Raw genomic sequence first — 16045 nt, 5'->3', positions numbered from 1 at the left:
AAATGGGGCATATATATAACCCTATATATCAAGTTATCTATAACGAATAGTTCATTTTGGGCTTTTTATATCCCGCAGTATTTTTCTCGGCATTTGAGGGCACTAATCCAGCGCGATGTCAACGTTCTAAACCAGCGCGCGTTCACATGAACCCACTAGAAAGCCGATTTAAATGGGCATTTATTTACAGCAATTGAACACTAAATTCCTTCCATTTGGCCTATAAATTAATGTAAATTAGATATAAAAATCATGTTATATTGTGAATTATTTGTGAATAATCTTTGGACACTTAGGCTATTTAAAAATGTTAATCTTTCCTTAAGAAATGGGCTTTTGATTATCCAAGATCACAGCTTTTTTGTAATGTCCATTGAAAATCAATAGGGAACAAGATGCTAATTTCCGAGTATGAAAATGGCCATAACTTTTTTAATACTTGAGATATGAAAGTGAATTTGGTGTCAAATTAAACTTATTGTTATGCTTTATCTGATGGGATAAATTGCAGACTTGATTTTTAAAATCTCAAAATGTTGTAACATTGCTAGAACTAGTGTCAACGGGTGATCAATGTTGGTGGGCTGAAGAGCCTGTTTCTCTAAATTAAACTGAATACGCAAGTACCTTCACAAAGAACCTGCTTCGGTACTGCTTCAAGTGCATTTTTCTGTTACTTTATACTGAAAGAGCACTTGAATTTTCATGAACATGATGAGTTTAGTCAAATGCAAAAAGTGAGGAAAGAGTTTATTTTTACACAGAGGGTGGTAGGTGCCTGGAACGCGCTGCCAGGGCTGGTGGGAGTGGGGGGTAGGGGGGGGGGGCAGATACAATAGTGGCATTTAAAAGGCTTTTGGATAGACACATGGATATGCAGGGAATGGGGAGGATATGGATCTGCTGTACTGTTTCATGTTCTATGGAAGTATCCACAAAAAACCATCTCAAACATTCCTTCATATTCAGCCCTGGTCATGAACGAATATGTCCAGGTAACTCCAGCTAACAAAATATTGGGTTAGTCTGAAGAAGAGTCTCAACCCATAACATCACCTATTCCTTTTCTCCAGAGGTGCTGCTTGATCCGCTGAGTTACTCCAGCATTTTGTGTCTATCAAGAATGTTGTGCCACCTTTATTCTACACACATCAAACGACACCAGTGGCATAAATCCATTAATCGATGGCTTATTGACATTCAATTGGCAAACAATAAATTCTGTACTTACTCTTGGACCCTGTAGCTTAGTGTTTGAATGCTCTCTGCTATGCACTCTGGCCTGGGATAATCTCTGCCTTTTTCCTTTAGGAAGTCTGAATCCAACAGCTGATAATTACTCAGTCTTGTGGGCATCTGTGTTCCATCACCATAGATGGTTACCTGGAAAAAGAAAGGGAATTGAGTCCTAGTATTCCTCACACTGCTCTCCAGTGGGGGATTCAGTTAGAATTGACATTTACTCAAACTAAAGGGTCACACATTTTCCACCCGCACCTCTCTTGTATATCTACTCAATGTTTACTTCCCTACCCAACAATGTAATGTAGCTATCAGTATGTTCATTCTTCCACTGTAACATAACCATTATTTCCCAAATATTACCATACCTCATCGTTAAATGTCACCAAGGCAACCCGCTTCTGGGGACAGGTCTGTGTCATGTGCTTCAAAGAAGTCAAGATAGCTTCTTGAACGTTCTGCAAAGTCAAGAAGGAATAATGGTCAGTTTAACAATTGCTAGATTCCACTCAAAAGAAAGCTTCCACACAAATGTCCACACTTGTAAGTCACATCTTACAGGCTATTTAGTGTAACTGTGTTGGGACAATGGGGATTGATCAATGCAATAGATTAAACCAACTAATGGATGGAGGACTGCCCGGTGAGTTTGTTGCAGCCTCCAGGGTGATCTGTTCCTGCAATTTCTGCTCTATTTGTAATAAAGTCAGGTTTTAAAACATGGCTTTTACCATGGAGAACAACTTGCTTCCACTCAAATTATTTCAAAAGCTCCTAAAGATACAACACAACGTCCTAGATTTCTATGGGTCATATAGCCCTTCCTGCTGCTAGGATATATGGGTACAATAAATAGTCAAGAGAGTCATACAGCAAGGAAACAGGCCATTTGGCCCAACTTGTCCATGCCGACCATGATGTCCCATCTACACTAGTTCCATCAGCCTGCATTTGGCCCATATCCCTCTAAAGCTTTCATATTCATGTACCTGTCCAAGTGTATTTTAATGCAGTTATACAGGTAGTACCTTATTTGAGCCAAGTCTCTCTGCTCAACAAGAATCAGCTGCAGTATCAGAAGCTTCTTCACAGAGAGAGGACTCGAGGCTGAAAATGATCCTGGCTTGGGATTGGACCCATCTGTTGTGCTGGGCTGATATTACCAGGTACCGCAGACACCACTGGGAAGGTCTTAGTCATTTACCTCAGGTCTAAAAATGTTCTAGATTACTGAGTTTGGGAGCAGGTGCAGGGTTAAATCAAGGGGAGAATGACATTGCATTTAGAAGCAGAAACTAGGAACAGCATGTGTTGGTTTACACACAAAAAAAGACCCAGAGTGCTGGAGTAACTCAGCCGGACAGGCAGCATCTCTGAAGAACATGGATATATGACATTTCAGGTTGGTACCCTTCTTCAGACTAGTTGTAAGGGGGAAGAAATCTGGAGGAGAGGACGGGCAGGACAAAGCATGACAACTAATAGGTGAACATAGGACAAAGGCCGGAGATTAAAACAACCAGGTGTGAGCTAAAAAGATCGAAGAGTTGCAAATGCAGCTAGAAGCTAGACGAAGGAAGGTATGGGGAGGGGGAGGGGAGAAATAGGAGCGATCTAGGTGGGGCACAGCGGTGGAGGGGGTGGGGGGTTGTGGATGAAAAGGAGAAAAGGGAGGGGTTGTTTGTTAGTGGTTATGGCATGGTGGCGCAGCAGTAGAGTTACTGCCTTACAGTGCTTGCAGCGCTGGAGACCCAACTACGGATGCTGTTTGTACGGAGTTTGTACGTTCTCCCCATGACCGCATGTGTTTTTTTGAGATCTTCGGTTTCCTCCCAGGCTACAAGGACGCACATGTATGTAGGTTAATTGGCTTGGTGTATGTGTAAATTGTCCCTAGTGTGTGTAGGATAGTGTTAATGTGCGAGGATCACTGGTCGGCGCGGACCTGGTGGGCCGCGCTGTATCTCTAAAACGAAAAGCTAAAAAAACTAAAATTGGAGAATTCAACGTTCATTGCGTAGGGATGTAAGCTTCCCAAGAATACATTCAGAAGTCTGTTCCAATCTACTGATTGTCACATTAAAATGCATTCATCAGGTTACAAACATATGGTCCCTCAGGAGAGACTTGTTGATGATTTCAGTTTCTTAATGGTTCAATTAGAATAGTATTAACATGTAACTGTGGAACAATGGGTTTCCCTCTTTGAAACTCTCCAGGGAAATTAAGCTGGTGATGCACGCAGACTCAACAGTGAAATAAACCAACATTTCATTAACCCTCACAGCTGCTTTCTTGCCCGTTTGTGTAAATGTCTTGATTGATTGATTGATTAAAATGAACAGCCTAGAAACAGGCCCTTGGGCCCATCGACTCCACACAAACCATCGATCACGTGTTCATACCAGTCCTGCGTTATCCCCCTTTCGCATCCTCTTCCTACTAGACATGCGGGTTGGTGGGTTAATTGGGCCTCTGCAAATTGCCCCTGGTGCGTGGGAAGTCTTACTCAAAGTGGGAATAACATGGAACTAGTGTGAAGGGGAGATTGATGGCCGGCATGGACTTGGCGGGCCGAAAGGCATTTTCCCATGCTACTTCTCCAATTTAAAAGTAATAAGGTAGACACAAAATGCTGGAGTAACTCAGCGGGACAGGCAACATCTTTGGAGAGAAGGAAAGGGTGGTAAAAGAAATGAGGAACTACAATTCACAGTATATTGTCCCATCCACTCTGAAATATAGCAGCAAATATATACCTGTAACCTTGATATATGAACTGTCCCGAAACCGTGGGTAGCCTTGACCTAGAAAGACAGAATCAACGATCTTCAGTCAGCTTGGGATGCAGCTCTGATTCCTGAATTTCCATCCATGACATAACATTCATGAAGTCATTTTTGAGATGTCCTGGACTTGTCCTCACCTCATGGGTTACACACATACTTCCCGAGATATCCACACAGAAAATGACCAAGGAGTCATCCACATTGATGTAGTCATCATCGATTGGCCCAGGGATATATACGACATCCTGAATGTTTGGTACTGTTCTGAAGGATCGAGTGACAACGTTATGCTTTTTACAGAACTCGCAAGGCCAGACCTGGACAAGAAAAGAAAGACAGTTCAGCATCTAATGAAAGGAGCTTGCCAAACAGATATAGCAGACAACAAGAGCGGCACACTGGCACAGCAGGTAGAGCTGCTGCTTCACAGTGCCAGAGACCCAACTTCAACCTTGACCTCGGGTGCTACCTGTGTGGAATTTTCATGTTCTCCCTGTGACTGCGTGAGTTTCCTCTGGGTACTCCAGTTTCCTCCGACATCCCAAAGACGTGTAGGTTAGTGGGATAATTGCCCTCTGTAATTTGCCCCTATTGTGTTGGGGAGTGAATGAGAAATGAGATAATGTAGAGCCAGTGTGAACGAGTGATCGATAATCAACGTGTTCATGGACCAAAGGGCCTGTTTCCATGCTATATCTCCAACTGCACTAAATGCCATTTTTACCAATGCCAATTCACCGACAAACCTGTACGTCTTTGTGGAGTGTGAGAGGTAACCAGAGCGCCCGGAGAAAACCCACGCAGTCACTGGGAGAACGTACAAACTCCATACAGATAGTACCCATGGTCAGGATCAAACCCGGGTCTCTGGCACAGTAAGGCAACAACTCTACTGCTGTGCCACTGTGCAGCCACCTGCCTGCATTCGGCTCATATAACTCCATGTAGTGGCGCCTGCTGGCGCACGCAGGTATCGAACCCGGCGTTCGGAAGCCGCGGTCACGTGACCCGGGAGGGGCTGCTGTTTTCGCGCGGTTTCACTTTCGCGCCACAGTTGTGTTGTTGACCACCGATGTGATCAGACGTGTTTGCAGAGACCTGTATGCCAAGGAGCGATTGTGTTAATAAATCAGTTCAGAAAACTTGGTTGTCGTCTTTGCATCCGCCAAATCTAAACCTTTCCTGTCCATGCTTCTTTATAAGCGAGTTAGGTATTGCAACTGCGCATGCCCAGGTCATAGGCCACTCGAGATAAACATTCTCGGCAGCTGAGCTGCTGCTCGTACACAGTCCTGCGCCCCATCCGCAAGCGCCGCTGAACTACCATTGAACCCCCTTCCGCCCACCGAGAGCCCCACCCCTGTCCAGGGGCGGCCTCAGGCCCACAGCCAACGTGGACAAGAAGCGCCAACTCCAGCCCAACTCCACTCCAATTCCTGCAAAAAACATTCCCCGATGGTCCAGGACCGACAGCCGCACCTCCCTCCCCACCCAGCGGCCGTTGGTCAACCCCCCCCCCCCCCCCCCAGGCGCCGGCAAAAGCCGAGCACCAGTCACCAACGGGGATACGTACAAAGTGCTGCAGCAACTCAGCGGGTCAGGCACCATTTCCGTAGAAGAGTCTCGACCCTGAACGTCACCTATTCCTTTTCTCCAAAGATGCTGCTCGTCCCGCCGACACCGAGAGGGCCAACCCATAGCCACCGGAGAATGCCCCCTACCGCTGGGAGCCGGAGCAGAGCCGGAACCAGCGCCTCCCCTCCACGCCGGCTGCAATCCCGGAGCTGCCACCAATTTGTGCCAGTGCCCCGACAGCCCAGTGCCACCCCGGACTTCACGGGGCTCTCGGGAAGGGAAAGGGACGGCCCAGCTGCAACTCAATAGCGCATGTAGTGCCGGAGACCTTAGCTCGATCCCGACCACGGATGAAACGCAGGCCTGTACACACGCAGCAGCTCAGCTGCCGAGAATGTCCCTCCACCGTCTCTCACTCGTATCTGCTCCCCATCTCGCTGTTACACCCCGCTACCTGGCACCCCTGTTCCTCAGATTAAATATATTTTTACACATCAATTTTAATAAAGTTATCTTGTTTGAAAATGTATCAAACATAAGTAATATTTTCTTATTCCAGTAGCAAGCACATTAAGGATTAAATGAAGAGAATAAATTCTTTAACTTATTGAACATCTCATAATTGCAGATTAATGAACTGAATTTAAACTGGGATGTTAAGTGAGTAGTGTGTGAACAGCAGAACAAGAAAGGAAGCTATTGAGTTGACATCATTCTAGATTAATTAATTGGTAGAATAGTTAACAATTTATACACAGTTTATACAGTGCTGCATTCATTTTTTTTTGTTTATCACGAATGACCTTTGACAAATCCCGAAAAACACAAGGAATCATGGAATACCGAACTCGCTTATTGAATTTCGCGAATCCACTAAAATGGTATGTTTCCAGCACAAGGCCTTTCCGACTGTGTCAGTTAGTAAAGCATAGCGGTGTTCTTTTAAGAGATCGGGACCCTTAATTTATTTCTGACATCCACCATTGAATGATGCAGGGTACTCACTATGTCTGCATGTTGTTGGTGAATCCGACTGATGCAGGACAAGACTGCTGAACAGTTTTGGCAGTGAACGGCTTCCACATTCTGTGCTTGCACTGCAACATAATAGAAAGAAAAGGATTGGTTAAGATTCATCAAGTTCAATCCCAATGGAATAAAACAACAGAGCACCTAAAATCAGATAGTACTTGCAAAGGCCAACTGTGTGTGTGGATCCCATCAAAGGAATCTGATTTTATGCAAGGCCCACGATTCACATGTGCATGAAAACCATTGGACGTTCGGCCTGCTCCGAAGACCATCTCCCTCTGCTTCTGGGGGAGGGGGGGCTAAAGAAAGTCGGGGGGGGGGGGGGGGGGGGAGGGAAGGGGTGGCAATTTGTAGGACACTGGAGGTTTGAATAGGATATGGGGTAAGGGTTGGGTTTAGTTTAATTTGGAGATACAACATGGAAACAGGCCCTTTAGCCTAGATCACCCATTCATACTAGTTATATGTCATCCCACTTTCTCATCCATTCCATACACACCAGGGGCAATTTACAGAGGCCAATTAATATACAGATCCACATGTCTTTGTGATGTGGGAGGAAACAAGAGCCATTAGCCAGCGGAAATCACGTGGTTACAGGAAGAGCGTGCAACCTCCACACAGCCAGCGAGGTGGCACAGTGGTAAACTTGCTGCCTTACAACGCCAAAGTCCCGGGTTCAATCCTGACTATGGGTGCGGTCTGTGCAGAGTTTGTACATTCTCCCTTTGACCAAGTGGGTTTTCCCCGGGTGCTCTGGTTTCTTCCCACACTCAAAAGACATACAAGACATCCTCTGGCAGTTTGTTCTATTCACCCAACACCATTTGTGTAAAAAATTGTCCTCAGGTTCCTATTTCCCCTCTCACCTTAATCCCTTGTCCTCTGGTTCTTAATTCACCTACTGTGGGTAAAAGACTCTGTGCATTTACCCTATCTATTCCTCTCATGATCTTATACATCTCTATAGGTTCTCCCCTCATCCTCCTGCACTCCTAGGAATTAAAGTCCAAGCCTGCTCAACCTCGACCTGTGGCTCAGGCCCTCGAGTCCAGGTGCCGGTAGGGTTTTATAGCAAATGCAAGATCGGACTTGTTCGGAAGACAAAGAAACTTGCTCAATGACGCACGTGTAAGCAGCTGACTGCCTCAGAACAACAGGGCAGGTGAGGTTGGCTTCATTGTGACGAAGGCTGAGGCAGCCACAATCTGCCACTTTAGTTTAGTCTGCTTTAGTTTGGTTTTGTTTATTTTTGTGACTTGTCACTTATAGGTTCAGTAAAAAGCTTTTTTGTTGCGTGCTAACGGAAAGACTATATATGATTACCATCAAGCCATCCATCGTGTACAGATATAGGATAAAGGGAATAATGTTTATTGCAAGATAAAGTCCAGAAATGTCTGAATAAAGATAGTCCGAGGCTCTCCAATGAGGTAGATGGTAGGTCAGGACCGCTCTCTAGTTGGTGATAGGGTGTTTCAGTTGCCTGAAAACAGCTGTGAAGAAACTGTCCCTGAATCTGGAGGTGTGCGTTTACATACTTCTGTATCTTTTGCTTGACGGGAGAGGGGAGAAGAAGAAGTATCCAGGATGAGACATGTCCTTGATTATGCTTGTGAAGTCTGGATGGAATCAATGGAAGGGAGGTGATGGAATGGTTTACATCCACAATTCTATCAATTTCTTGCGGTCTTTGATGGAGCTGTTCCAAAACCATGCTGCAACGCCTCCTGATATAATGCTTTCTACGGCGCATCTGTAGAAGTTGGTGAGAGTTGTCGGGGACATGGCAAATTTCCTAAGCCTTCTATGGAAGTAGATGCGTAGAGTTATGGCCTGTTTCAGTATGCTGGGCTTTATTTGTGTAGAATATTTTGCATAACCATTCATCAAAACATGAATGATGCATTGTTTAACATGACTTGCATGGATGGAGAGCTCTTTTATATACACCAAGGGTGCACAATAAGAAAAACGTGGCACATGTGGGTTTACAATCTGCTTGAGTCATGAACTACACAGAAACATTGTGCAACAGGACATCATTTTAAGGCTAAACTAATATCCTGTATTATATGAATAAGCCTAGAATAAATCGCTGCCTGTTTTAAAATCTGCATTCATTCACAGTAGAGATAAGCCCGTCACAGAAACCTCAGACCTACAGTTGCTGCTTTTTTTTGGGCAACTTATTTTATAAAGATTCCCGAAGCTTATTCTGATAAACAGGTCAATGGACTTTATAAATACAAGTCTTCCTTCCTGTATATATGACCTAATTATTTACAGCCCCAGAATGGAGACAATTACATACAGTGTGGCAGATTTGGTAAGGCTGTATCCCGCAGCTCAGATTGATACATTAATTCTTGACTAATTTGTAATATAATTATTTGCTCAAAGAAGCAGCAACTGTGGGTCTGAAGAGACTTACTGACTTTAAATGAAGTTGTAGTTACTTTTACACACGAGAGGGCAATGGGCCCAGTCATTTACTCACCACTATCGATCTCCACCAACTTTCCCAAGTTAAGGGAAACCACATTTATATTGGCTTTCCCATCCACATTGGAAGTGAAGTTCTTTGAGGGCGGTGAAACTGTGAGAAAATACTTGCATTAGAAGGTTCAAAAGCCTAAAATCTGATCAATGATTATTGTCTTAAGCACAGCATTACAGAGTGATGAGCACTGTCAGTCAGATTAAAGAGGGAGTGTGAGCTACATTGCGGAGATAGTCATCTGGTGGTCCATTCTTGGATATAGGAGAGGCAGCAAATTTTAACCCCTTAGCCCCAGCAGTGCGTAAGACCATAAGACCATAATACATAGGAGTAGAATTACACCATTCAGCTCAACAAATCTGCTCCACTACGCGATCATGGCTGATCTATTCTTCCCTCTAATCCCCATTCTCCTATCTTCTCCTTGTAATTTTTGACATCCTTACTAATCAAGAACCTATCAATTTTCACTTTAAAAATGCCTAATGACTTGGCGTCCACCGCCGTCTGTGCCAATGAATTCTACAGATTTACCACCCCCTGGCTAAAGAAATTGCTCCTCATTTACATTCTAAAGGTATGTCCTTTTATTCTGAATAGCATCAAGGAATGTCTCAGCACCTCTTCATTACAGACATTTAAGTATATGCAATAATCTGAAATTATGATGGAAAATGTTGACCAAATCCTCGATGCCACTACGTTAATTGAAAGCACAATGGAATTAATTCAGTCACTTTTCTAAGAATGACTCAGTTGTGCTTTAATGCAAATGAAATATTCTTCAAAGTTCAAGATTCAAGTTTCAATTTAATTGTCACGTGTACCAATTAAGGTACAGTGAAACCCGAGTTACCATACAGCCATACTAACTAAAAAGGCAAAAATACACACAGCACATAAAATAAAGTTTATCATAAACATCCACCACAGTGGAATCAACATTCCTCACTGATGGAAGGCAATAAAGTTCAGTCAACTCCCTCCTTTGTTCACCCGTAGTCGGGGCCTTTGAGTGGGGCCGTTGCTGACGGTCCGCTGTTCAAGCCCTCTCATCGGGATGATCGAAACTCCGGCGTCGGGATGGATCGGAACACTCCACGGCATGGAGTTTCTGAGTCGGCCGCTTATTACCAGAGACCGCTGCTTCACGGTGTTAAAGTCCGCAGGCCCCGCGGTCGGAGCTCCAACACTGGCGATCCTCGGCAAAAGATCCCAGGTCCGTGATGGTAAGTCCGCGCTGCACCCGCGGCTAGAAGCTCCGGGCCGGTCTCCAGGAAAGGCCGCACCACTCCACGTTGTAGGTTGCAAGGGCGGGGACGGAGATGCGACACAGAGAAAAATCACATCTCCGTCGAGGTAAGTGACTGGAAAAAGTTTCCCCCAATCCCATCCCCCACATAAAACGTACCAAGAGATTAAAACAAACGTCCAAGACATATTTAAAATAATAAAAACAGTGAAAGGACAAGACAGACTGCTGGCGAGGCGGCCATTACGGACATACCCGGTGGTGATATTGTCATGGAACAAAGAACAGTACAAGACAGAAACACGGCATTTGGCCCACAATGTCCATGCCAAACATTAAGCCAAGTTAAGTTCGTCTTCTCTGCCCGCACATGATCTGTATTCCTCCATTCCATACATATCCTTGTGTCTATCTAAAAGCCTCTTAAACACCACCATCGTATTTACCTCCACCACCTCTCCTGGCACCACTGTCTATGTGAAAACTTGCTCCATACATCTCCTTTAAACTTTAAAGGACACAATGTGTAGGAGTAACTCAGCGGGTCAGACAGCATCCCTGGAGATCATGGATAGGTGATGTTTCAGGTCAAGACCCTTCTTCAGAGCAGAAGTCTGAAGAAAGGTCCTACACCAAAAAATGTCACCCATCCATGTTCTCCAGGGATGCTGCATGAGCTGCTGAGTTACTCCAACACATTGTGTCCTTTTGTGTATTAACCAGCATCTGCCGTTCTTGGTTTCTACATTTTCTCTATCCCTCTCAACTTAAAACTATGCCCTCTAGTCTATGACATTTCCACCCTGGGAAAAAGGTTTGGCCGGTTATATAAGCAATATAATTTGCAGAATTCAGTTATTTTAATAATCCAATATTTTGACGGCACGTTAGCTTACTCCTCTTGGGTCGAGGTGGAGGGACCCGGGAATGTGAAGACGGTTTGGCTGGTAGCATTGTACAGAGTCGATGCGCAGAGGAGACGTTAGGCTTCCCATCACTGAGGCGTGGAGGCAGAGGAGGTGCCTGGCTGTCTTCATCTTCTGATATCATGTAAGAGAAAAGGGTTCAGAACATAATAGAAGAGATCACAATATTCATGGTCCACCAGTGACAGTCAGAGGAGGAAGATCTCGACCAATGCCCCCCAGCCGGATCCCCCCCACCCCTTTGTTCTCGGCATCAGTCAAGGACTCAGTGGCCAAGCTAAATGAGTATGCCACTGCAATCACAGACTTCATCAGTAGGTGTGTTGTGTGTTCCCCAAATATAAACTATAGATCAACTGTGAGATCCACTCCCTAGTGAACTCCACTGTAGTGTCACACCAGCAATTTCTCATGGGCAGGTAGGGGCAGGTAATGAAAATTGGCCTTACTACTAATGCCCTGATGCTGAAAATGAACAACAAATGAGGCATACAAAATAAACATAAATAAACACAGGCAGCATCTCTGGTGATCATGGATAGATAACATTTTGGGTCACGACTTCTTCAGACTTTTCACTATTATTTCTTACCGATTTCCTCTTAAGCTTTTTTTTCTGAAAACGAGCCCTGTTTACACTCCTCCTCCTCCTCGCTACATACACACAGAATTGAATTGTAGACACTGCACAGTATGCTTGCTAATTTAATCTTTGTTGCTCTTCAAAACATTGCCTTACCTCACCTCTCCCAGTTTCCTCCCACTTTGGTTTATATATGTTAAACATTTATAAAGTCTTGGGTTTTGACCCGAAACGTCACCTATCCACGTTCTCCAGAGATGCTGCCTGACCCACTGAGCACTTTGTGTCTTTTTGTGTATCTATAAAACCTAAACTTGGCATCTATTAACTGTGACGTTGCCCAGTACGTGACCCTGGTAAGATTAGCTACAGATGGTTCAGGAAGCACCTGCACAGTCTGCTGTGGGTGCTAAAACCGTATTTCATCTTTGCCCTCCTCCTGCTCCCCACAACTCACATTAAACTTATATTTTCAGGCACTATCACAATGTTTAAGAAACATTTAGACAGGTACATGGATAGGATAGGTTTAGAGGGATGTGGGCCAAACGCAGACAGGTGGAACTAGTGTAGATGGGACATGTTGGTCGGTGTTGCCGTTGGGCCAAAGGGTCTGTTTCCATGCTGTATGGCTCTATGACTTTGAAACATGGCTGTTGCTTTGACTTAATGCACGGCAGATTTGGCATTTGGTGATATACTCCCCAGACTCTGTTGTCACCACTAAGGACCGCCAACATGTATGTGACAAAATCTGTCTCACCATAAGCACCCAATTTGACAAACGTCTGCTCTTGTTCTTTTCTGACAGCTGTAAAATTGTCCAACAAATGCAGCTTTAGACATTAGACTTCAGAGATGCAGCATGGAAACATGCCTTTCAGCCTGCTGAGTCCACACCGACAAGCGATCACCCTGTACTCTAGCACTATCCTACACAAGTTTTACCAAAGCCAATTAACCTACAAACCTCACCTCTTTCAGTTGCCTTTGGTTTATGCAAAGTTAAATATTTTAAAAAATCTAGGGTCTCGACCTGAAACGGCATATAATCATGTTCTCCAGAGATGTCGCCTGACCTGCTGAGTTATTCCAGCACATTGTGTCCTTTTGTGCATTTATAAAACCTAAGCTTGGAATGCCTTAACTGTGTCTTTGGAGTGTGGGAGGAAACCGGAGCACTCGGAGAAAACCTACGTGGTGACGGGGGAATGTACAAACTCCTTACAGATAGCGCCTGCAGTCAGGATCAAATCCTGCTCTCTGGTGTTGTAAGTCAACAACTCTACCGCTGTGCCACTGTGCCACACACTAGCAAAGTGAGGAGACATTTGTCATTATAATTACCTCACAGCACGGCCTGGCAGGTCTTCAGGAGGTGCAGTAGCATTTAAAAAAGAAACATAATCAAGAAGGGGAAGATATTTATCAGAACTGGTTGCAATCAAAGGCACAGTGGGAGAGTTGCTGTTGTACCCAAATAAACCAGAGGCCAACATGAAGGCTTTACCTGGAAGCGATAACATTCTGGCTACAATAGGAGGCCCTTGAATCCTTGCCTGGTTCCTCCTGTGTGCGGACTTCGGCACTGTGGCATAGAGACATTCCTTCCCAGCCGGAGACGATACTAAGAACCGGTTGTCATATTCATGGACACTACCTTGGGTCTGTGGTGGAAAGGCTCTGAAGTTTGTGCCTGAATAAGTTTGATTTTCAACATGATCTGAAATAGAAAGTTAATTTGGAATATAGTACATGGAACAGTGGAGCTCAAGAACAGGCCCTTCGGCCCACAATGTCTGTGCCAAACATAATGCCACCTCTTATCTACCCGTGCATAATCTATATACATTCATAATTCATAAGCCATAGGTGCAGAATTAGGTCATTCAGCCCATATATCTCTCCATCTGCTGCACATCCATGTACTTATCCAAAAGCCTCCTAAATGCCACTATTGTGTCTGCCTCATCCACCAACCCTGGCAGCACATTCCAGGCACCCACTACCTGCTGTGTATAAAAAGTTGCCCCATACATCACCTTTGTCCTTCTCTCCTTAAAGCTACGCTTTTTGATGTTTCCATCCTTGGAAAAAGGTTCTACCCAATCTATTCCCCTCATAATTCTATTTGTTGTCTTTGAATAAAATGAGAAAAAAGTCACACATTTGTTAACAGTATTTTAGCTTTCATGGGTTGTGATGCAGTAAAACTTGCATAAACAATGGGCCAGAGATTCCACAGCATCTAAAGAAGCACAAGCATGTTAACAGTGCGGCTTGGGGGACCCACACCTGTTGTGCGTGAGGAGCCTCAGTATTAAAGCAGGTTCATTCATCTGGCCCACTGCATCATACAGACCAGGACAGGCCTTGTATACTTAGTGTGAAAACTGGCCTTTCTTCCACAAGCTCCACGCTTCCTGGGCAGGAATGGGGAACCCACCCTGCATTGTGGAGACAACTGAAGTCTGAGGGGATGTCAATGTCATCGGTGGTGAGGGATGGTCTCGAACATGGTTGGGCATCAAGCATGTCATTGATGGGGGTGTGCCAGGTGACCAGCAGTGGGAACGCCAGGGGTTGGTTTGGATGGAGACACAAGGACCTGCAGATGCTGGTTTAACAGAAAAAAGACACAAAGTGTTGGAGTAACTCAGCGGGTCAGGCAGCTTCTCTGGAGAACATGGACAGGTGATGTTTCCAGTCAGGACCCACCTTTAGACTGATTTGGCGGGGGAGTGAAGAAAGCTGGAAGAGAGGTGGGGGTGGGGCAAATCCTGGCAAGTGACAGATGGGCTTTTTATTGATAGGCAGGTGGTTGGGTAAAGGCCAGAGATGAGAAGATAAGAAGTGGGAGATAAGGATAGAGGAGTAGAAACAAGGAACTGCAGATGCTGGTTTACAAAAGAAGTCACAGAGTGCTAGAGTAATTCAGCAAGTCAGGCAGCATGTTAGGAGAATGTGGATAAGCATTGATATGGTTCCGGTACTTCTTCAGACAGAAGAAGGATCTTGACCTGAAATGTTGCCTATCCATGTGAGTGAATATTCTGTGGCATTAAATGACTGACGTTTGCTGCCTTTATAAGGTTATAAGGTTATAGCACGGGTATCAAATGGAAGGAGATTGCATGCAAGGCCAAAGCAGGTTTGGTGGAATATTCAGTGCTTGCCTTGATGAGTGAGAATGGAAGGGTGGAGAGGGTATTGGTGATGTCTGGTTAGTGCTAATGGCAGCTTGTTTATTATGATGAATAGTCTGGGCAAGTGCTGGAATGTTTATTATAACACGTGTCTAATAACCAGACCTAGGAAGCCCATGTCTCCCCAGGGCAAATGGTCTTCTACAATGGTGGTTCCTCACCAAATATAAGCCGTGGTTTAGTGCCTGAAACTTCTGTAACTTCCACAGAAAATACATGCTGTTGCAAATTGTCCATGCCATAGGCCTTACTGAAGTTATTCCAGTTAAGGATTGCATTGGATAGACAACAGCATAGTTACGCTAATGATTTCAAACACACACAAGTGGCAATACGTTCACAAACTTTCTGCAGTTGCTGAGTGTAGCCAAAAGAAGCCTGAGGATATTGAGGCTCTAACAAGGAAATCTCACCTCCTTTGACTGGGTTGTAAATTTCGAGCAGGGAAACAGGAAGACACTGTATCACATCTGCTGATGAACCGCAACAGGTTTCATCAAAAACCTTTGAACAAATTCAACCGCAAGAGTAATGTTACTCTGGCGGTGACACTTGTGACAAGGGGGGAAATTCCACTTGTAAAAGTGGATTTTCCAACTAATCGTTCATCTTCTTCATATAATTTTTTCCACTATCATCTAATTAATGACTCCATAAAGGTCTCCAATCTAAGCATGAACATTAAACATGACTGTTGTGAGATTTTGTCACCAGTGGGATTGTGAGAGAAAAGAAAAATATTTTATCCCAGTGAAGATAAAAGTCTACTGGATGGAGTTAAATAGAGATCAAAGATGAGAGAGAGGTAGAGAGAGAGAGAGAGAGAGAGATGAGGAACTGCAGATGCTGGAATCTTGATCAGAACACAAAGTGCAAGAAGAACACGTGTCAGGCAGCATCTGTGGAGGGAATGGACTGATGACATTTCGGGTCAGGA

At 44.5% G+C, this 16045-nt stretch overlaps 1 protein-coding gene across 2 annotated transcripts in view; it reads right to left on the bottom strand.

The window, feature by feature from the left end:
- Positions 1-16045, bottom strand: part of si:dkey-9k7.3 (circularly permutated Ras protein 1) — a 50802-nt gene that overhangs the window by 19881 nt on the left and 14876 nt on the right. For both annotated transcript variants that reach the window (XM_055649558.1, XM_055649559.1), the window contains 8 exons: positions 13413-13625; positions 11290-11433; positions 9139-9237; positions 6612-6703; positions 4169-4348; positions 4002-4049; positions 1611-1700; positions 1232-1383 (listed from right to left, as the gene is read on the bottom strand). In XM_055649558.1, the coding sequence (XP_055505533.1) occupies positions 1232-1383; positions 1611-1700; positions 4002-4049; positions 4169-4348; positions 6612-6703; positions 9139-9237; positions 11290-11433; positions 13413-13625 (1018 nt within the window). The remainder of the gene's footprint in view (positions 1-1231; positions 1384-1610; positions 1701-4001; positions 4050-4168; positions 4349-6611; positions 6704-9138; positions 9238-11289; positions 11434-13412; positions 13626-16045) is intronic.

This window comes from Leucoraja erinacea, chromosome 18 (genome assembly GCF_028641065.1).
Source record: "Leucoraja erinacea ecotype New England chromosome 18, Leri_hhj_1, whole genome shotgun sequence".
Classification (NCBI taxonomy): Eukaryota; Metazoa; Chordata; class Chondrichthyes; order Rajiformes; family Rajidae; genus Leucoraja; species Leucoraja erinaceus.
Note: the sequence above shows the minus strand (reverse complement) of the source record. Positions and strands in the feature narration are given on the sequence as shown.